Below are 22,572 nucleotides of genomic sequence, written 5' to 3' on the forward strand. Positions count from 1 at the left end.
GACCTGGCCTTACTGGCGGTGTGCAGCTGTTTTCAAATTCATCCTTTTGATTTTCATTTTTGACCTGTCCTCAATTGTGGACACTCGGGCCTTTTGCCATTTTTACTCGGTCTATACCAGCTTTATGAAAATCAGAAAACCTGTTTTTGAATAATTGGCAAAATGGTCTAGACTATCCTAAATTTTAGGCTATAATCTCTTTAGTTTATAAAACAAGTTTTGTAAACCTACGGAAAGTGTTTGGTTAAGAGCGAACAAGATGCGTGAAATGAAAATAAATATCGCACGCTTTCCGTTATCCCTGTTCCCACTTGGGACTGACAGGTGTTTTCCTGCGGAGTCTGTTCAGCCGCAGAGCTGCAGATGCGCAGGAGCTGTCCTCACCTTTAAAATACGCCGCTCGCCCTTTTGGCGCACCGTGGCACCTCCATTAATCTGTTTTTAATGACCCTCTGGAGTGTGGCCTTCCTCCCAAAGGACACAGAACCGCCAGCGCCAGAGGCCTCTCCTGGTGTCCTCCTGGTGAAGGCCACATAGGCCTCATAACCGTGTGTGCTGTCGGATATACCAGCCGTTTTTGGCCTGTAGGCTTAATCATTTTGAATGTCTTGTGTTAAATAAGTTAATTTTTAAAAAGATGGATATAAAGGAGTGGGGGGCAAATAGAGGCATGTAGGCCTATTGCTAAACCCGTCCGTTCAGCATTTCGTTTTCTTCTGACAGGCCCATTCGTGTGGATCCAAATAGCCTGTGCGCAAATTCATTCATTGGTTTATTTTCAAATGAACGCTTGTCTTTGATGGATTCCGAACATCTCTTTGAAATAAACTATTACGACGCTTTTTTGTGCAATAATTGTCAATCATCCTTATGAAATTGATGGGGTTTAAATGGACAGAATAATGGCATAAATTGTTTTACAATAGGACTGTTAAGCTGGGTGATGTGCTGTTCTTGACATGCCCTAGGGTTTACCAGATATAAATAATGCCATAGGTTAATGCACAAATAAGCAAATCAAATCCATGCGTTACCCCAATTCAATTCGTTTAATTCCTCTTTAATAAAGAGCGGTCCCGCCCCCCTGTCTCTACCATTTACCTCGGATTTGTGCAGTGAATGCTATAAATGTAAATCAATCTAGATGAGAAAGAATCCTATTCACACAGCAGAGAAATTTCATCTGGGAACGGGAGACAAACGAAGGAGGGGCGCCCTCATAAAAAGCAGCTGTTTCGCAGTAATCTTTTTTCGTGCCCTGTCACTCACCTTGCCTTTTCACTATCTGTGCAGCCCAAGAACTCTGCGCTATTGTATTTACTTGCCATATCTTCTTTCCCATTACTTCTTCGTCCATATTCGACCAGAGAAAGAGAGCGCAAAACTTGCCCGTTTTTCGGACAATCCCCTTGTAGTTGTAGGAGTGAAAAGGAGTGCATGGATGTCAAATTGCCCTCAAAACACCATGAAAGATTGATTTGCAGCACTTTTCAGGTCCCTGACATTACTTGGAGGGGAGTTGAATAGGAAACCTGTGAGCCGGGGATGGAATAAAGATGTCCTCTCTGCTGGAAAAGAAGGAAAACTGCCCATTTAGCCCCAGTCCATCAAGCCCGAAAAATAGGCAAGGGAGGAAAAAACCGAGCGGATTGAGACTATTGAGAAGAAAGGGGCCGTATATACTCATCTAAACGTCGTCACAATACCAAGGGGCTCCGAACATCCATGAATATTAAACCGCTTACCTCAACAAGGGCCGCAGAAGTGAACCACGTCAAAACAGCTTTGCATTTTTTGCATGTGAACAATGCTGTAAAACACGCGGAGCTTGTTTCTATTCTTGTTATTCCCGCGCTAACTCTTTACAAAAAATAATATTACCACCACATGAATACGCAATGCCTGAGAAAAAATGAGCGAGGGACTCCCAGACTCATGACCCACTTCTGGGTAGAACATAGTTGTTTTATACAAAACGTGTTTGATGCAATATACCCATAGACCGAATCTCTTTATTTTTTTAACGTCCTTTGTTTACAAAAAGGTTGCACTACCTCCAAAAAGGATTTAAACTATTCATTTTTTCTGATAGTCTATATACCCTGTAGCCTAATAATGGCCAGGTCAAGTCTAAGCCTATTAAAGTCTATAGGCCTATAGCATATTTGGAGATAGTGTCATTTTTACTATGGACTGTTCTTGAAAGTAACACCTTTGTTCTGTTTTTGTTACGAAAGTAACGAGCAGTAGTAGAGTATGTTAATTTAATTTCCACTCCAAACGCACAGGTCGCATTTGTGAATTTGGCTCGCCTTTTTGACACTGAGTGGATTTAATCGCCGAGTAGTTCTGCAGCGGCGGCAGCAGCAGGCTGGTCCACACGGCGAGGGGTGTGTCATTAATAAGTAATTAGACAGGGGTCACACAGGCACTGTATAAAAGCACCCCTCGCAGCTGAGAGGATCAGCTTTACGCACAGACCGCGTGGAGAGAGAAGAGCTCGCAATCTCCTACTTGTTCCTTTTCCATATTTGGTTTGAACGGTCCTCGTGCATCATGGGCTCCGTGTTACCCGCAGACCCGTTGGCTATGAAGTCTGGATTTAAGTGTCCCAGCCGTTCGCTGTCAGATGTGATCACGTCGGACATCCTCCACAGTTTCCTCTACGGCAGGTGGAGGAACGTACTAGGAGAGCACCTGGGAGAGGAGCGCAACAGCGGCTGCAGCAACAGCCCCAAAACCGCCTTCACTGCAGAGGTGCTCGCGCAGTCCTTCGCTGGAGGTAAACTTCCTGCGCTATTACTCAACTTCAAAATGAGAATGATCGCTCTATTGTCGTCATTTACAAATGGATGTCCAGTTGCGCACTGTGTTTTACTGTAGATTTACGTTTCTGTTGCAATCACACGTTTAATGATATTTATTACAGACTAACAGAAGAAAGAATTTATTCATAATACACTGAAGAACTTTTCCAATAATTTGTAGCCTGAGACTGTATTGAAATTGCGCATGGCGCACAAATAAATAGTCAGAAAAAGTCAAATTTCCACACTATGAATTTATTACAATTCTAGTTAATTTAATATATTTTTCTCCTCTGACTCGAACCATAGCGCATTATTCTAGTGTGCGCTTCCAGGCCTCGCGTTAAGGGTTTGTTATGTGTGTTGTGCCGCTGACTGAATGGCGCTTGGCATTAAATTCATTTGGTTAACTTTGTGCTTGACCTGGGAAAGTTTTCACTTAAACCACGCGAAGAGAAAAGTTTCTTTTCTTTAAGATGTCCTGGGTTTTTATCATGCATTCATCAATCTCCGGACAGTCTCTTTTCCTTTCTTGGCAGCTATGGGGCTCCAGAGCCTTTCTCTTTCTCCCTCCTTAAAAGATTTGCTGTTCCTCACATAATGCACCGTGAAGGGTAAATCTAATGCTATTCATAGCATGTCAACCATCTAATCGCCTTTCCATTTTTTTGTTGCAGAAATTCCTGAGCCTTTTAAACAACTTCTCGTCTCATTCAGTGCAAATTTATTGCTACAAAGTTCTTAAAAGGATAATGAATTTGGAATTAGCCGTTTCTTTTCCAGTAAACTTTAATGAATATCACATCTGAAGCATGACAAATTGCGGGACCCTGAGCAACAGAGGACCATTTAACTTTTCTTCAGTTCATCCATTTAGGAGACAGAAAGAGAAAAAAAAAATCTTTAATTCTGACTTTAAAGAAGCGCAAGTTTTTTGTTTTATTAAGGGTTTTTTCTCCCCCCGTCCCCACCCCATTCTATTGGGCAGGAAAATGGTGTCCAATAGGTTTTTGTGTTCAACAAAACTTTCAGTTCAACCACATAATCGAATTTAACGGCGGATAATGTGTAGCGTAATATTTCGTGACTAAAATAAGATCCACTCTATTTAGTTTTTTCAGGATTTCTGCAAGTGTATAGTTATTTAATGAGAACTGGCGTTTACTTTTACGCACCCGGTTTTACCGCGTCAAAAATAAAATTCCATCAGTTTAACTGCCAAGTATTGTGCCTTTGTTGTACGTAGATTTCTTCTTTTTTTCAGAGGTGCAAAAGTTGTCCAGTCTGGTGTTGCCCAGTGAGGTGATCATAGCTCAGAGCTCCATCCCTGGAGAAGGCCTTGGCATTTTCTCAAAGACATGGATCAAAGCTGGCACTGAGATGGGACCTTTCACTGGCAGAGTGCTGTCCCCTGAACACGTGGACCTGCTTAAAAACAACAATCTCATGTGGGAGGTGAGACAGCCTTCATCACACTCACTTTACTCACATCCAGTTGTTTTCATTCAAGTCACTGTCTGCAGCAAGAACTTTCAACAACCTTTGTATATTTATAGGTGTTTAACGATGATGGAACAGTGCGATACTTTATAGATGCCAGTCAGGAGGACCAGCGCAGCTGGATGACTTACATTAAGTGCGCCCGCAATGAGCAGGAGCAAAACTTGGAGGTGGTGCAGATTGGCAGCAGCATTTTCTATAAAGCAGTAGAGGTAAGCCTTTTGGCAACAAAGTTGCTGCTGTAGCTGGCCATCTTCCATCTAGTGGTGAATTAGACAAATTGCACTTAATGGCATCTACGATTATATTTCATACCATATTAATAAAAAAAATTTTCTCCATCACAGACAATCCCTCCAGACCAAGAGCTTCTTGTATGGTATGGAAATACCCATAACACATTCCTAGGGATCCCAGGTGTACCTGGAACAGAAGAAGAACAGCAGAAGAAAAGCAGAAATGGTGAGACCCTAAGCTCTAGTGTTTTTTTCACATGAATATTTGATGTATAAATTAACCACAGAGTCAAAGTGCAGTAAAACTCACATATATATCCCTCTTTTTTCCAGATGACCACCCTTGTGACGGTTCTTCCTCCTGTTCTCCTGTATCCACATCCACTGCTGGTCGTATGCGCTGTGTCATTTGCCACCGTGGGTTTAACTCGCGTAGTAACCTTCGCTCTCATATGCGCATCCACACTCTGGACAAGCCCTTTGTGTGTCGCTTCTGTAACCGCCGCTTCAGCCAGTCATCCACTCTCCGTAACCATGTCCGCCTGCACACTGGGGAGAGGCCCTACAAGTGTCATGTGTGCCAAAGTGCCTACTCACAGCTGGCAGGCCTCAGGGCTCATCAGAAGAGTGCCCGCCACAAGCCAGCAGCTTCAGGCACTGATGGCTCTTCACAAGGGTCCCCCCCTCCTCCTCAGATAACCCCCATACCCCACCAACACCAGATGCCTCTTGTGCACCACATCCCCACCATGGTGTTATGATAACATAAGGACAATTGACAAACTGGAAAATGTTGCACTTTAGATCAGTGGAGAATTTGGGATCTGTTGCTTTAAGATGAATGATCATGTGATCACATGTCAATCAGAATTGTTTTCTCATCTGTTAGTTGTTATCATTATCAACTTACTACAGATGTATTTGTTTATGTCTAAGCCCTGCTGACTCAGGTGAACAGAGCTGTCAGACACTGACAGTGAGTTGTACCTCACCGATCTGCCTGAGATGTGTAGAGCACTGTACACTGAAATGGCCACTTTAATCTTGTACAGATAGTATACTACCCACAAGTATGTATTCCCAAAGTTATATACAAGTGAATGTAAATACATTTGTGCTTTCTTTTGTTATTAATAAACAAAATGCATAGAATCAGTAGCATGTTCTGTCATTCATCATTGCAGTCATAACTCTAGTATTTTATGAACAGTTAACATGGGTCAGTCGTGGCTCTGTTGGTGAAATTTATGTAAATACTGTTGTCATGGTCCTGGGTAAAACAAAACCCTCATTGGCTGCTCCAGTCACAGCAGCCTTACAAACGTAATCTTATAATAGCCAAACAAACGGAGCCATATTTATGCTTCCTCAGTCGCATTGTTTAAACTTGTACAGTAAATGTCACATAGGAGTACATGTCAATAAAATTAATGTCAATAAAATTACTATTACACCAGGTAATTGATGCATACCAGTTTATTTTCTGATTAAAATGCCCTGTGCCATTGCAGTACTTGTTAGTTCATCAGACACTATCCTACTTCCCAGTGGGACGTTTTCAGAAAAGTCATCATTACAACAAGTGCAGTGATGGTCACAATAGACCTCTCTTGCATACATTATACTTTGGGTGAGTTCACACTTCCACATTAAAATTCAGATTAAAATTGGACTAAACAGAGAACTATTCATGGATTAGTCCAGGGCCAGAACAGGACCAAACCAAGGCATGAGCTAAACTGGGCTCAAACCAGGACCCTACAAGGACAAGTGTGAATGTACACTTAAGGCCCATTTATTTATTATTAAGAGAGGGGATTGTTTTTCTTTTCTTCATTGTTAGAGACAGTCCACACGTCCTGCCCTAAAGGTAAGAAACAGTGAATTAATTTTTTATTTTTTTTATTTTCTCTATATACACAAGGAGTTTATTCATGATGGTCTATACGTTTGCTGTGGGATAGTCATCCTACTGAGGGTTTGGTCTTTGATGAACCACAGCAGTCAATTATCCAGTCAGCCACATAGTGCAGTGCTAAAAAAGAGGCAAATACATAACTCATATATATTTGCTCACTTCAAACAGCCAAAATGTTCAAGCATTTTTAACTTAGGTTCTTTTAAAGCCTACAAGAATAAACAAAATACAAAAGATACGATTCACTGCATTATTCTGTTAGATAATTGCTTACCAGAGAAGATTAGTCAAAGCATTGCCCCATGAACTTGAGGATAAAATATTGTTGAATGATAGCCTCTGTGTCAACTTGTAGTCTTCGTGGTCAGAATAGTGACACTGCAGCTCCAGTGACACAGCATTTATCATGCTGGAGAGGTCTTGTTACAGTTGCCATAGACTCTATTTTAATAATTAAAGGAATTGTATATAAGAGTTTGAGTTTTTAAATTCCATAAACATGTCTGTGTCCCCAGCCAGGTATACATGTTCAAATAAAACATTTTATACAAATAACTATGTAACTGTTATAATTTGGTCATTTAGTTCTCAATAATCTACACTGGGGTGTAGCACAAACCTCTGGCGAGTTGGCGGGCCCTCACTACATATTCTCTGCTTGCCTTGGGCTTTTTGAGGGCCTCCTCTGCCCTGGGTTACACTGTTGTGTAATCCAGTATTTAGGTATATAGAATTTTGACTCTATCAACATTCTATATATCTATACCGCTAAATGGAGCAGGAATGCATTTTGATGTGGTATAATATTGACTTGATCACATGTATGAAAAAAGGCATGCTGGTGTTGTGCATTGTCCTTGTAGTGCGATTATAATTATGGGTCATTTTATGAGACATTTTTACAGAAATTGCACTTAAAAAAACAACTTCAAAAAGCCATTTCCACCAATATTAAACCTGATCATATAATATAATATAAAATATATAAAAATCTGGATTTAAACTTTTGATTGCTGATTATTATTATTAATGCTAATAATGCTAATAATAATAATAATAATAATAATAATAATAATAATAATAATAATAATAATAATAATAATAATAATAATAATAATAATAATAATTTATTATTATTATTATTAAAAACAAAAACAAAACAAAAAAAAAAACACAAACACTTTCAAATCAAGGTATGAGACCTTTGCGCATTTTACCACATTTCTGATGATATGACATTACCCACACAGGTTTAACGGTGCATGTTGAAGATCATTCATGAGACATGCATGTAACCACATCAAGTTATAGCCACTGACTAATTTTCACCCATTGTCCCTTTCATATACCAGTGGTCAATGACACTGGAGGAAAGAACGTGACCACAGTAGGCCTATCATATTGTCCGAGCAAGATTTGAACTAAACTTTGAGTTAGTGGTTTAACTCAGGCCAATGTGAAATGGCCAAACTTATAGGGCGTAGGTGTATTTATTTTGTATACATTCATGTATAAATTTCTTTATTATAGGCTTGTTGATAGGCTACTGCATCAGGATAATATAAGCATTGTTTATATTTTAGTTATTTAGTCTGACACATTATAAACAAAAGTTTTTTTTTCTCTCTCGCTCTCCTTCTTTACAAAGCCATAGGCTATAAGCTTTCTTCTGCAAATGAAATTGTTCATTCTACACCAAAATAGGTTTTATTATTTCCTTAAGCCAAATTGTAGGCCTATCCAAGTAAATGTAGGCCTAACTTCAAATGCCACTTGTTTAAAAAGTACACCACCTATAGATACATTTTCCCCTTTTGTGATTAACAATAAGTTTTACAGTACATGTTTTAAGGTTTTTAATGAGGATTGATTTATTGAGTTTACTAACATATCAAAAATCACCTATAGTTATATAACGGTATATATAATAGGCTGCTGCTGCTCTGTATGTCAACCATACTACTATGTCTATGTCAACAGTGACCAAGCATTTCAAACCTGGCTTAAAAATAAATTAATTAATTAATTAACTTAATCATGGCAATAGGACTAATCGAGGCTACAGAAAACAATGTGATAAAATTTATTTTAAATTGAAATACAAATGTATTTTTATTTTTATTTTATCTTGCCAAGTCTAAAATCAATGCCTTGGTGATACAACACTGCCCTCTAGTGCTGATTGAATGTGCTTTGTCTCCTCATGTACCGTGCTGCTGGCAACACTTTAGAATTTGCAGTAAAACTTTTAATTGTACATTATATATTTAAATTATAACGTTGCAAGAAACCCGATAATATAAATTTAGTTTTGCAGCGACGCAAATCCATGGTTTGATTAAGCGGGTCTGGGTCACATCGATTACTCTGTGTGATGCTACTCGAGTCTCGCTTTTACAGGAGGATTGTTGTTCTTCTCAGAGGCTAATACTTAGCGGTTTTCTTCCTACTTATTTGATTCAGCAGGTATGCAATGTTTTTCCCAAAATCTCCCATCAATATAAGGGATAAAGTTGTCTAGTGAAAGCAGGGTTTTTCAAAAAGGCTGTGCGGGTTTGTCGATGCAGATGGCTGAAAGTTGTCTGTAAGTACGATCGTGGTGCTGGAGCTGCCAAAGTGGCTACAGTGATTAGTTAGCTTTGTCTGACATTTGCGAAAAACGCATTGAAATGTCCTATGCCATTCACATGTCATTCCTGTGATTCGTCTTTTAGTGTCAGTGATAGTCACTGAGTGTTACCTTATTTGACCAGGTAATATCCCGGGTAATATACTACTACTGCTCCTCCACAGAGCATTTCATGACGCACAACACATATACTTCCATGTAAGGTCATTCAACACACAAATCACACAGGGCCCCTGTCCTTCACATGATTTAAACTCTTCTTCTACATCTTAATACAAGCAAAATAAGAAAATATATAACTTTTTAATTTAATCTGAGAAGCTGTTGAGCAGCCAAATCTTAGTCAGGACTTGGTCTTTTCTTCATCACTGGTGTTCTGTGATAAAGAAGCCTCTATGAAGTATTCTCACCCATCCCAACTGTTAATTTTAGCCTACAGACAGGAAGCTCCAAACCACAATATTTGGTTTACTTTCACACTTAAAGCCAGAGTTATTGTAAGCTTGAACATAATGATGTATTGCTTATTGTTTGTGGCATTGGTCTCAAAGGATGTTACAATGGAGTGCAGCCCAGTGTTGCCGGACAGTTTGGTGTTAGAGATCTTCCTGCGTCTGCCCCATGATGCGGTGCTGAGAGCAGGGCTGACATGTCGGCAGTGGTTGGCTGTATCCCGAGATGAGTTCCTTTGGAGAGAGCTGTTTTACAGCTACTACCGCATCCCACGCTCTGTGCCCAGACACCCAGGTACACCTGAAGCACAGGGCATTTACCTCTAACAAATTATGATGATAGACAATGTTATAGAAAATGATTTTGCATTTATTTATATGTACACTATTTTTAGGAATGCACCAGTAAGTTTGCTGTTTTGATATTTTGGTATCATTGCAATCCTTTTATGGCATTAGAGTAATACATTGTATAAAAAATAATTGCTATTTATTTATATTTTAACTACTCCAAATTCTATTTCTTTCTTACAAAAACATAATATCTCTTTTAATTTTCGTTACAGCGGCAGTGTCCTGGTACAGGGAGTTTAGGCGTCTCTTTGACTGTATCCCCTGTGTGGAGGTGCAGACTCTCAGACAACACACCGACCAAGTACTCCACCTGGCATTTTCCCACAGGGGCCACCGCTTCTCCTCCTGCTCCAAAGACTGCACAGTAAAGGTACAGGGCTGAAATTATGAAAAGCACATTCTCATTTAGCAGTAAGTGATTATGTTCTCCATCAACAGTTGTGGGACACAGAGCGACCAGATGGCAACATTTCATTGGTGCACAGTTCAAGCATGCGACAGTTTAACTGGGGCTACACACAGTTCTCCCAGTTTAATGCAGATGACACATTACTGTTGGTGTCTGGGGTTTATCTTGGACCACACCATTCCTCCTCAGGCGAGATTGCTGTAATCAGTTTGGGTAGGTACCTCCTGTCATCACATTGCAGTTATGATGTGCTACAAAATATACCTTTCTTTACTGTTTTATAACAGAAAACTATACACTGTTGTCAAGAGTGAGGAACAAACCATATGATGTATTTGGCTGTTGGCTGAATGAAACTCACCTTATCTCTGGAAACTTGCACTGGATTGGGAACATGACATCTTGTTCGGTCCTTTGGCTAAATAAAGCTTTTCAGGTATAACTACAAAGTTTCAAGCTCTCACAGTCACACTGTGGCTGTCACTGGGCCCAAAACTCTAAAATGTATTTAATACAGTTTGAAATTGGTTAATACAAACCAGGACATTACAGCGGTTCATCTTTTTTCTATTTTGCAGGATATTGAATCGGAGAACGTAAACGTGGTGAAACGCCTTTTTAAGATTCAGAACATCAACGCCAGCACTATCCGGACTGTTATGGTGGCCCACTGTCATCGCCATGACAACCCAGACTTGCTGCTGGATTACGAAGCGCAGTCAGAGGCTCGGAGGAAGAGGGGCCATGAGATGCAGCACCAACCACTTCTGTTTGATCTCGGGACATCGGGCAGTGAAGAGGACGACGATGAAGAGGAGTGTGGGAGGTGTTTCTCATCCCCGCGCCATCCTCTGCCCACATACTCAGGGCTAGAACATGTTATGCAGGCAAGACCGGTTTCTGTTGTGGCAGGCACTGAAAAATTTGGTCTCTGCAGTTCTCTGAATGCCCAAATGGCTAAATAGCAACTATGGAATCATCATCAGAGCAAAAAATAAAGAATGTTAAATGTTAAAGTTATTATCATTGACTATTGCCAGTGTTCATAACTTCCCCCTGTCTGAACTGTATTTTTCTTCATGTCCTGGTTTCAGAGCTGTAAAAACGTGGGCCAAAGGGAACTCCAGATCGAGACCCACGTGGCCAAGGTGATGGGCAGAGCTCACACAAAGGCTTCTGGGTCCAGCCTTATAGACCACTGTGATTCTAATGATGGAGAAGATAAAACTTATCTACTGTTCACAACTGGCAGTCTTACATATTCTCCACACCAGATTGGTAAGACTGATGATGATTTATTGATAATTTAAGCACATAACAAAGAAGACAGTAGTGAGAGTCTTATAATTATTTCACAAAAGAGAAGTTTTTGTGTTGCTTCTTTGTAGGTATAAAACGTATCAAGCCTGACCAAATGACCACGTCTGGGCCTGTTTTGGGGGAGGAGCGCAGTTCAGATGAGTTTTTTGATTCTTTGGACCATGTTATTGATATTCATGGTCACATCATTGGAATGGGGCTTTCTCCAGATCACAGGTTAGGACACTTACCAGTCTGCTCTGACAGTATATGGAAAGAAATTGTGTAACTCATTTCATTGTCTCCACAGATATCTCTATGTTAACAGCAGAGCTTGGCCAGCTGGGTGTGTTATCTCTGACCCCATGTCACCACCCCCCATCGCAGAAGAAATAGACCTCCATGTAATTGACCTGAAGAATCTCAGAGAAGAAAGAAGAAGCTTACGTGCCCATAGAGCCTTCACTCCTAATGACGAGTGCTTCTTTATTTTTTTGGATGTCAGTAGAGACTTTGTTGCCAGGTAAGATACTTTTGCCTGGTTTGTAATCTGGGTAATGAAAAATGTGAGAGTGAAGAGTATTAGTGACTCCAATGTCTTGTCTCCAGTGCATAATTGCTGGGATAGGCTCCAATCATTGAAAACATATAGAGAATAGTTAAACTGCAACCATTTTGGTGAATTTGTGATCAATCTTAAAATAACATATTGATTTATGATTCCTTTTTTAATCTCTAAATTTGTTGCTCTCAAACATTTCACACCAAGTACTAACTAAGAAAAAAAAGTACCACCAAATCTGAGTACTGAGTACCACAAGATCTAAACCAGTTCTATAAAAGTGCTAATTCAGGTCTAAACTAGGTCTTGAACTGGAATACATCATAGCGGTAGTTCTAACAAAGAAATAACCCAGTGGAGGGAAATAATATATAAAGGACTGCAAATTATGAAAACTGAATTACTGACCGGCATCCGCATACCTGGTAGATGTGCGTAGGTGGCACACGCTCGACAGTTTCAGAAACGGTGCTCTAAACAACAAACTGAGAGCAAGGATAACCCTAAAATGTAATAACCTATTTAAATATACCACATATACCAAACTGAAATCCACCACATAATACTGTATTTCTTTGCTCACAGTGGGGCTGAGGACAAACATGGTTACATCTGGGACCGCCACTACAACATCTGTCTGGCCCGCCTGGCACACGATGATGTGGTCAACTCAGTGGCTTTTAGCCCAGCTGACCAGGAGCTGCTACTGTCTGCCAGTGATGACTCTACCATCAAAGTGTGGCGCTCCCCACGCATGGTCCGCCTCGCACAGACGCCATCTCGCCCTCCCAAACCACGGAGCCTGCTAACATCCTGGCTCAGTCGAGGCAAGAACTCCACTCCAGGAAGTAATGTGAATGGAAAATCTTGAAAACACAGGGGGCAAGACTTGAATTGCAGCCTACTGTATAAGAGGATATCATTTTCTTGGTTAATTTATGTCTACTGGTGAAAGCTAGTTGAATCGTGTCTTGAAAAGACTGATGGAGGGAGGAGTGCTAAGAACACCAGCAGAGGGCAGCAATCACCATGAATGAAAAGTATAGCAAGAGAAACGTGTAAGCCCGTCTGGGGTATGTTTAGTCGTTTTTAACTGTCATCTTGAAACTAAAATGGCTAATGAATGGAGTAGTACTTGCATCTTTAAAAAAATACAAAAACAAAACTCAGCAGACAGCATTGTACAAAAAGCTAATATGTACTGCTTAGGGGTAGGTGATATGGCAAAAAAAAAAAACTTTTTTTTTTTTTTTAATAGCTGAGATAAATTTAGATTTAATCACAGTTCATACAGTAAGTACCTTTTTATCCTCCATTAAAGGGTAACTAAAGTCACCTGTTGTTTGAGTCTGCACACCTAACTGTAATTGATGTTATTCACCTGTCTCTCACTCGGAGCGAGATGGAGAGGGTGGGAAAAGTTTTGTGTTCTTCATTTAACAGAAAAGCACTGAGTCATGAAGTTTCACCAAATAGCATTTCGTCACAGGGGTCAGGTCACTATTTGATTTATTTTTCTGCCATATTGCCCAGCCCTAGTACTCCTTGTCAAAATGTTTTAACATTCTGCTATAGTTGCAACATCTTGGGGTTTTAAAATCAAACTTAAAGTCTCTATTTCATTTTCAAAGGAAAGAATCAAGTTTTACCATTGTGGCTGAAATTTTAAAGTTATTGTGTATTTTATGGTTGAGTGTAAAGCTAAAGAATTATATTTAAGGGTTTTAAAGCATGAGCTACAGATGGTACTGTATGTCTAGTGTAACTTTTAAGTGTCTGGGCCTGTCATTAAACTAATGTAATAATTGCTCTCCACTTGAATCTATCACGTTGCAGTTTAATATCTACCTGTAATGAATGAGTGAAGTCAGTTAAGCATAGGTTGTGAAATGTTATTTCCAAGACATTTGAAAATGGTGTAGTTTTGCACCTAGGCCTATGTGCAGACAGTCATTTTGTGTCTTGTTGACTGTTCTCTTGCACCCCATTTTACACAGCATGTAAGTTGAGCCAATACTAGTACTTTTAAATAGTTTTGACCAGTGCTGAAAGACATGACTTTCAGACACATTATTCTCTCAAGATGTTTCACTACCTGTTTAAGCAACTTGTACACAAAATCAAATACCAGTTTTACCATCCAACTACAACACAAACAGGCTTTTTATATGTCTGTACAAAACTATTAGTACAGAAACATTTGTTCTTCAACAGCAGACACAGGACTGAATGTGCTACATGAGTGGAGTTCCCCTTCTCCAACGCACACACCAGTAGGCAGGGTTCAAGTTTGTTTTTCTGACCAGATTCCAGCATACAATGTAAAATGTATGGTAGAAAGCAGTCCTGACAGCAGTTTTGCAGCATTTTATTTTTTTACATTGGAATTGTTGATTTTAAAATAAAAATGTCTATAGAACAAATGTTACCAACCAAACTATGCTGTTGATTACACAGTAATTAGGAAGACACACTACTACATGCTTATGTAGGCTGACTTGTAATGGTCAACCAATGCAAAGCAACATCCAGTGTATTATAAAACTTGAACTAATGTCTAAATGTCTATTCATCATTATGAATGTTACAAGTTCAATGTTATTAAAAGCAGCATTATAGAGGCCTGTTAGTTGAATAGAAGGTTATTCTAACTTTTATATTGATGATGAAATCCTATAGAAATACTCACCACAATCTATATAATACAGCAGTATTTCACATGTATCTCCTGTACAAAACGTTGTTTTCATGGGACCCTCTCACTACGACTTGGCTCAGTTCTTTCTCAATACAGCTGAAGCAGTTTTGTTTTAGATTAGCTTTCGGTGAAACCACTATCTATGATTAGCATGCTGTTGCAGATCTTGAAGGCCATTATCTCACAGTAACTACATGATAAATTAAATGTGATGTATATGGTGTTTATTATATATATTGACTGATGTTTGCCCATTTAATGACACTCGCTTTGAAATAGTATATACTGTATATTTACAATATATATATATATATATATATATATATATGTATATTATAATAATTCACTTTGTAGACTATTAGACAATGAATGTCGAATATAAATAGCAATAAATTATCTGTTATTATTACTTATATAATAATATAGGTTTCCTTTTATTAGTAATTATATAATTTAATGTTGTTAGATGTGCACAACTTCCACAGTGTACACACCTCATAAACCTGTAAGATCCACTATAGCCTTGATAAAGATAGTATCATCACGCAGATATGGGCTCTTTCCGGCCAGTTTGGCCAGAGGGCAGAAGAGGGGGCAACCACTGGCAATGTTCATCTCACTGATGGGGCGCTGGAAAGAGGTGGAGGTGACATCAGGCCGAAATGCGTCTATAATGTGCTCTCGGTTATTTTGATCCAGAAGCATCAATGTCACCTATAGATGCAAAAGAGGAAATGTATGAATGCTAACACCATGAACACAGGTGTGTAAAATAACTCCAGTAAACTTTGTTCATACCTTCTGACTAAATGGCCATTTTAGAAGTGCATCACACTTGCCCCTCATCACCACAAAGAACAGAGATAGATGAGTTCCCCTCCCAGTGCCATCTCCGTTTAAATACAAGCGCAGGCACATTTTGTAGCCGTATTTGCTGGAGTAAAAGGCTGTGAAGAGACAGATCATAATGCTTTTAACACAAAAAACAGCTACATAAATATAAACCAAAGCAGTTATAAAATCAGCAATAAATCATTTATTGTGTGTTTAAGCACCCATCTACAATACTGAATGCACCGCAAACAATGTCTAAGAAAATCCTGACATTGCCTTTGGTGGCTAATGCTGTCTCCCATTGTTCTCTTACCTGGGGAGAACATGGCTGGTGTCCGACCTGCCACAGCCTCCTGTTTGCGTCGTGAAAAGTCAGTTATCTTCCACACAAAAATACCATCGTATGTGCAAAACTGCAGTTCCCGTACAATCTGGTCGGTCTCTGAAAGCTGCAGGTCCCTCATGGCCAAAGTCCTCTCCAGCTGACGTACTTTATTGGACAGGTTTTCAATTTTCTCTTGATCCAAACGATGCTGATGTGCAAAAGCCTCCATTGTAACTGAACTACGCTCCACCTCACGATTTAGGACACACACTATGTTTTCTAAAGCGGTCACCTGCAAAATAAGTACAAGAAAGTCACCAATTTAAAAAAAAAAATCTATTTATCCATAAATACCCACAACTTTCAAACTCTTACTAGTGGCAGCTGCTAATATTATGATGTCACTTGAACAAAACGTACAGAAAGTGTCACGCACCTTTTTATCCAAGTCCACAGAATGCACTGATGCACTGGCACCCATTGAGACCCCTTCCTCAGGAGCCCGGTACAAGCCCAGCCCAGAGTCCTCCTGCCACTCGCACAGAGCAGAGGCATCCACACGGGTCCGCACCATGGACAGAACCATGGGGAGCAGCAGACGAAGGTGCTCCACTGTGCTGCTGCTCTCATGGTCACTGAGCTTACTGTTGTCGATCTGCAAACACCGATCAATTATCAATCAATTTAGTTGTTTTTTTTCAATGTAAACATCTTTCACTAACATTCACAGCCTTCATGCAGTTCCTGTACTATACAAAGGAGTGTAGTCTGTGCCCCAGTCTAATCTTTCTCAAAATGTGAAATATCTAATCAGATAAACACATGGCCTGTATCAGAATGACTACAAGTAAAAATGAAATAAAAAAACATGGCAGCTGTTAGCCTGAGTTAAAGAGCCTGTGCCTGTAGTAAATGAGTTTTATATCACACATTGGATGAAAAAAGATGCTAAATAAGAATCTTTTTATTTCACATAGCATTTTTTTTCATTCATTCAGTCATATGGTTAAATCAGACGCATGGGAAACAAGTTGCCTGGCATTATCACACTTGATACTTGATTTTTGGTCATAGTGCATTTTCAAGAGTGACAAAAAGCCAGTAGTAGACAGAAATCAGACAACTATGTGGACTACTGCATGCATGACTGCTCGTTTCAGAGTGATGGTGTAATATCATAGTATCAGAAAGTGTGCAGGACTAAAAGTTCAAACTAAAACATATTTCTGAGTCATGGTTTGAAATCAGGTACAGGCCCATTAAGGGATATTTGATTTTGTTTTAAATGATTGATAACCACTGAGCTTGTTTCCTTCACAGATGTTTATAAAATAAGCAAACCAGATTACCTGGTTCTTTTTGAGTCTGGCCTGGGGAGTGAAATGAGAGAGGCTTTCAAATGTATCTAAGCACCAGTGTTTTCTCTTGTTTTCAAATGAATGAAATGGCCCAAATAAATTGATAATGATACTGATGATATACTATAAAGATTCAGAATATGTTTTGTTGGTATGTCATGCGTCCAAGGAAGAGTACTTACCACAGCTTTACAGCCCACTTCACTAAACGGGCATGAGCTCTTAGACTTGGCACAGGACCGGAGGTGATCACTAAACTGAACATAAAACACAAAACATTAGTGTTTTTTTTTTAATTCACAACCATCTGCTGAGAAATGAAAGTTAAGAGTAGTAGTTGAACAGTACAGAGGGATTTCTAAGTAACTGGTCATTACAGGAGTCACATGGTGCAAATATATGTGTAATCGAGAACAGCCAGTCACCTTTTCTCTCGGGATCTTTTTCTTGCCACAGTCTTTGCATTGTAGGGGGAACTTCAGACAGATTTCATCATGTGCCTAAAGAGGGGCACAGAAATGTAATTTTCAATTCCTATTCAGACGTGTGGTTTAAAAATGCTATCCATTCTTAAAACTTGCCTTGATATCCTTATAATTGAACGTGACTTTGCAGTATTTACAGTTGAGTGTCCTTGCTTCACACTCCCTTTCATTGTGCCTGTCCCTCTCTGAACGCAGAATATAGTTTTTACAGCTGCTGCACTGTATCTTTTCAAAATCACAGCGACCTTCATGTTGAGCCTGGAAAAAAGCAAAGATTATGTATAATCCAGTCTTTCTGCTTATGTAATGAATAGGAGTTGAACATATTTGTGCACAGATTAAAAATAATGTATGTAGGGGTTTATAGTTAATCAAATTTAAAAAGATACATATCTATTCAAAACTTTGAATCACAAACGACTGCTAATAAATGAGGACCCCCTTGAAAAGGAGATGGTGACACATCTCAAGGGGCTTATCCTCCAAACAAATAAATTTAAATTGATAATGAATCTTCCTCTACGGGCTAACTTTTCACAGTACAGGGAAATCAGGAAATCTTTGTAATACGTTTTCTATAATGGGCTTGTAATCATTACCATAACTGTCATATGTCGGCAGTTCAACCGTCAAACTGCCATATAATATCAGCATAAAGATGAACAACAGGAATGTGGATTGTCTTGTTTCAACATTTCCACAAAGCAATTTGAATCACACTCTGAACGTGACCATGCCAGACAAACTTTAAGCACTTTTATCAAAGTTTATGAAAACAAATATGAAAGTGTTTTAGTTATGTAAAATGGAAAAGGATAGGTTAGCAGGTTAGATGAATAATAGTTTTCAAAATAGTGGGTAAGAATATGGGTAAGGGTGGGTGGGGTATCAGTCACGGGTTTCTCCTTATGAAGCGAAACTCAAAATTGAATCAGCAGTGTGTGGAGCGACAAAGAGCTAACCACAGGTAGGTTTCTTCTGACTGCGTCTTTGACTTCAGGGAAATAATTGAAAAAGGGCATGTAAATCATCGACAAGAGCTTTCTTTTCTTAGAATAAATAATCCAAAGTTCATCATGTCTTGAGGTTTTAAATAGTACTTGACACATCATTTGTGGCTGCATCTTAAACTTCTTGAACTTTAGCCCCCTTAGTTTCTCGTTACTACAAGATAAATCGAGTCAGCTTATTACCAGCATTCACATACTAACTCATTCCTTCAAATATTTACATAGAAAATACATCAGAGATGTGGTACTACAAAATATACAAGCACACTGCACTAGGGTATTCAAATAAACACCCACATAATGTATGTTTTTGTACAAGCACATTTTCTATTTCTCTTGTCGAGCTGGAGTAATTATAGCAGCCTTTTTGTGCTCTAAGACAATTAGCCTTGTAAAGTATTCTTTTTATAAAGGCCTTGTACGTTTTGGTATTCCCCCACTGAGGCGGATGCTCTGTGGTTACAGGGACTTTCCAGGCCATGTCCAATTTCACTTCCTGTTTGCTGAAGCACATGTTGTAAGAGGAAACCTTAAAGGGGAAAATTACCAGGCATGCACATCAGCATGCCACTGGGAAATGTTTTCTCAATGAGGTGGTAGTCAGAAGTTTGGACATTTTGTAGGGCAACCCAAAAAAAAGTTCACCTTACCTCATACTCTTTGATTGATCCAGTCCAAGGGCAGCCCTCATTTAAACACCTTGCAGGCAGACTGGCTATTTCTCTACCTGCTGCATTGTCAGGGAAGGCCTAGAGACAAACCTTTGATTACATAAACTGCCAAAACCCCCAGTCAGACTACAATTATGCTCTTTGCTTTGTGGCATGACAAGTATGCTTCCTTATATGGGTTAGGCATGAGAGAAAAATAAATATTTCCAGGCAACTCACCTCAGTACTATTTAAAATGGAAATAGGTTCTTCGTAAATCTCCTCTGCCCGACAGGCTTCACACGGCTTTGGACCAGAACTAAGAATAAAAACAGGTTGAACACTAACAATGCTGAAGATAAAGGTAAAGGTAGACAAGTGAGTAGTAATATCTGATGTTGATGTATAGAAATCCTAAAGGCGTATTAGACCAACTGTATCAGAACAGTGATTGAACCATGTCTAAGCATTTATTACTGGATTATTGAACTATGGTAGTAGATGAAGAGGCAATGATTTGTTACATGGAGTATACCTGGTGAGCTGTTTGAAGCAGTGGACACAGAAACGATGGCCACACTGAGCCTGGACTGGCTTCCTTAAAACTAGGAGACACTGCTGGCATTTATATTTGTTTTCCATCGGCACCGACAGCACGCTGAGGGGGATCCCTGGTAGCGAGTTGGGGCAATCTAACGAAATTCGAGCCATTGTACGCCATTAAACTGGTACCCTGTCAAATACATATGAAAATAAACATGATATTATAACAACCACCTCTTTGACTTTCCTTCTGCAAACTTATATATCATTATATTTATTTAGGAGGATACATTTTTAAATGTCAAACTAAAAGAAGTGTTTAGAAAGTAAGTATTTTAATTATAAAGCAGCAGAAGCCTACTACACTTTTATTGTGTTAACCTAAAAATTTAAGTTATGACCCCTGACTGCTCCAAGAGCAGTAGTGTAAGTCCAGGTAATTATAAATTCAGCACCAACATATGCAAACATCAAACATACATTTAATTTGGAAATGTAGCTTTCTTATAACCAAGAAATAGGTGCAGTAAATGTGAACTGCAAAATACACCAAAAACTGGTAATCAAAATCCAACAAGACTTTGGACAATATTTATAACTTGCCTCGCTTTCACTTCGCTTTTAAAAGACCTTTTTGTGTCCTATTTTTCTTATGTAGTTTTGTGGTTTAACTTAAATTATGCACAAGCATTGCACGCACTAAATGCGAGATGAGATAATGTGTGTCTACAGTTGCTATTGCTATTTGCACTATCATGCAAACATGCAGACACTTGCAAAATTCAAAGCGTCGTTGTCAGAAAGGTGCACATGCGCTAGTGTTCTCAAGGCAAAAAAGCTCAAAATTAAACAGCACATGTTTCCTTGATGTGCATCACTGAAATACTGAGAGAATACAACTGTTAACACAGGAGGTGGTGTAAAGGAAAACTGAAAGAGCACTCCCTGGCCATGTTATAAAACAAGGGAGATTTTTATGTTATATGATGTAAACCTAATAAGGTTAAACTTTATGGCAATGATCTATAGACATCAAAAATAAAAGTACTTTGACTGAGAGTAACTGCTGGCAATGTAATTTAATGAAAAGATTAGACAGTCAGTTTATTGCATTTCTATTTGACATGAAGCTCATAATGATCTATAACTAAAACCTTGTGACTTGTCAATAAAAAGTCGTGCTGACCCTGGGACTGCCACAGAACAATATTTGACCAGAATCAAACAAGATTAGTAAGACACAGATAAATGTGATAGCCCATGTCAGACTTGTTGGTATCAGACTGTGTGGGCAGCCTGCATTACCAGTCAGTTACACAATGACTAACATGTTTCTAGATGACCAAAGTTGGAATCTTGGAGAGTTTTTAAGTCAGTTCCATAAAAAAAAGCTTATTTTGAAGCCAATAAAAAACAGTAAAATGATCAAAACACACACACACAAAATACCCTTGACTGTGTAATATGCAAAGTCAGGGGGACTATAATAAAAATAATAATAGGAATAATTGAAGATAAGGAGCTCCCAGTGATCCAGTAAAAAATAGAAAGCCTGTGGCCTATTTACTGAACATTTGTTTGCAAATGTACCACTAATATTTAAAGGCTCCTCAATATGAATCAAAAGTATCTCCACCAAACTCAAATATAGCTGCCACAAAACTACTCTGCCACTCATCTCACCACTCCCATCAACCAAACAAGTCTGAATGTGTACTCACCCAGTTGTGTCGACTTTATACACCACCACATACAACACATAGAGTATTTGAAAAGAGACACACCCACCCACTTGTCTAACAATATGAGCAATACGACCAACACCCCACGTCATCTATAAAATGCCAAAGTTCTGTAAAGAGAAGTATAATACTCCCAAAGAGAGATCATACTCTAGTTTCATAGTTTCTCTAAATATCTGGCAATTTAAGTGTGTAAGGAAAAAAAACATAGACTACACTGTATGTAAAAGCACAACATTTTTCATCCAAATCAGTTCGTCCAAATATTTTAGGTTTTTTTTTTTTTTAAACACAGGTCATGGAAAACACAGTGTTGAATAACAGGAAACGGAAAATGTATGTGCTGCGAAATTAGATCATGTGAAACTACGCCACCAATAACACTATTCACAGTCACCACACAATACTAGCTAGCTCTGTTAAATTACTCACTTACTCAAGTTAAGGCTGCCAAGTGAACGTGGAGTCAATACGGAGTTTCTGGCAATTTTAGCCAGTTGACACCATATTTACATAAAAGCTACTTACAACCATGCTTCGGGGTGTACTGGTTTTGGTGAACTAACCTTTAAATCTCTTCGTGAATTTAGCAGTATATGGAAACCGAAAGTCCTCTTGGAGTGGAGAGGAAGGACGACTCAACCTCTACTTGTTTACAGTTGAAAGATACAATCTAGATCAGTCGTGTTTAATTTCTTCATAGGGGTGGCGAGGTTGTACAGCCAAGTGACTTTTATGTTAAACCCAAGAAACACCGCTCG

The 22,572-nt window shown here is 39.0% G+C and overlaps 3 protein-coding genes and 1 long non-coding RNA gene across 5 annotated transcripts; 2 read left to right on the forward strand and 2 right to left on the reverse strand.

Annotated features, from left to right (window-relative positions):
• The first annotated feature begins 2,556 nt into the window (after positions 1-2,556).
• Positions 2,557-5,695, forward strand: prdm12b (PR domain containing 12b). The gene is made up of 5 exons (XM_020925073.2): positions 2,557-2,782; positions 4,072-4,262; positions 4,364-4,519; positions 4,655-4,769; positions 4,877-5,695. Exons 1-5 carry the CDS (start codon positions 2,557-2,559, stop codon positions 5,302-5,304), a joined length of 1,116 nt encoding a protein of 371 aa, XP_020780732.1. The 3' UTR covers positions 5,305-5,695.
• Positions 5,696-6,004: 309 nt separating this feature from the next.
• LOC129409007 (uncharacterized) lies at positions 6,005-7,179 on the reverse strand. Its single transcript, XR_008632234.1, has 3 exons — positions 6,736-7,179; positions 6,492-6,578; positions 6,005-6,407 (listed from the first exon to the last, which is right to left on the reverse strand). It is a non-coding gene; the product is annotated as an uncharacterized LOC129409007 (long non-coding RNA).
• Positions 7,180-8,818: 1,639 nt separating this feature from the next.
• Positions 8,819-13,981, forward strand: fbxw5 (F-box and WD repeat domain containing 5). Of its 2 annotated transcripts, none has more exons than XM_020925206.2 (10): positions 8,819-8,927; positions 9,642-9,837; positions 10,109-10,266; positions 10,335-10,518; positions 10,593-10,741; positions 10,884-11,192; positions 11,400-11,583; positions 11,694-11,841; positions 11,915-12,127; positions 12,752-13,981. In XM_020925206.2, exons 2-10 carry the CDS (start codon positions 9,651-9,653, stop codon positions 13,035-13,037), a joined length of 1,818 nt encoding a protein of 605 aa, XP_020780865.1. In that variant the 5' UTR covers positions 8,819-8,927; positions 9,642-9,650; the 3' UTR covers positions 13,038-13,981. The 2 variants fall into 2 exon arrangements, with proteins under 2 accessions (XP_020780865.1, XP_020780866.1); XM_020925207.2 differs by having other exon boundaries at positions 8,910-9,045.
• A 537-nt stretch (positions 13,982-14,518) lies between these two features.
• Positions 14,519-22,517, reverse strand: traf2b (Tnf receptor-associated factor 2b). The gene is made up of 11 exons (XM_055154044.1): positions 22,378-22,517; positions 20,062-20,259; positions 19,767-19,845; positions 19,527-19,625; positions 17,963-18,124; positions 17,807-17,881; positions 17,564-17,638; positions 16,460-16,678; positions 16,012-16,315; positions 15,663-15,811; positions 14,519-15,578 (listed from the first exon to the last, which is right to left on the reverse strand). The coding sequence occupies exons 2-11, from the start codon at positions 20,235-20,237 to the stop codon at positions 15,360-15,362; spliced, it is 1,557 nt and encodes a 518-aa protein (XP_055010019.1). The 5' UTR covers positions 20,238-20,259; positions 22,378-22,517; the 3' UTR covers positions 14,519-15,359.
• Between the last annotated feature and the right edge of the window lie 55 nt (positions 22,518-22,572).

This window comes from Boleophthalmus pectinirostris, unplaced genomic scaffold, assembly GCF_026225935.1.
Source record: "Boleophthalmus pectinirostris isolate CB_2022bp ecotype Guang Dong unplaced genomic scaffold, ASM2622593v1 HiC_scaffold_18, whole genome shotgun sequence".
Taxonomy (NCBI): Eukaryota; Metazoa; Chordata; class Actinopteri; order Gobiiformes; family Gobiidae; genus Boleophthalmus; species Boleophthalmus pectinirostris.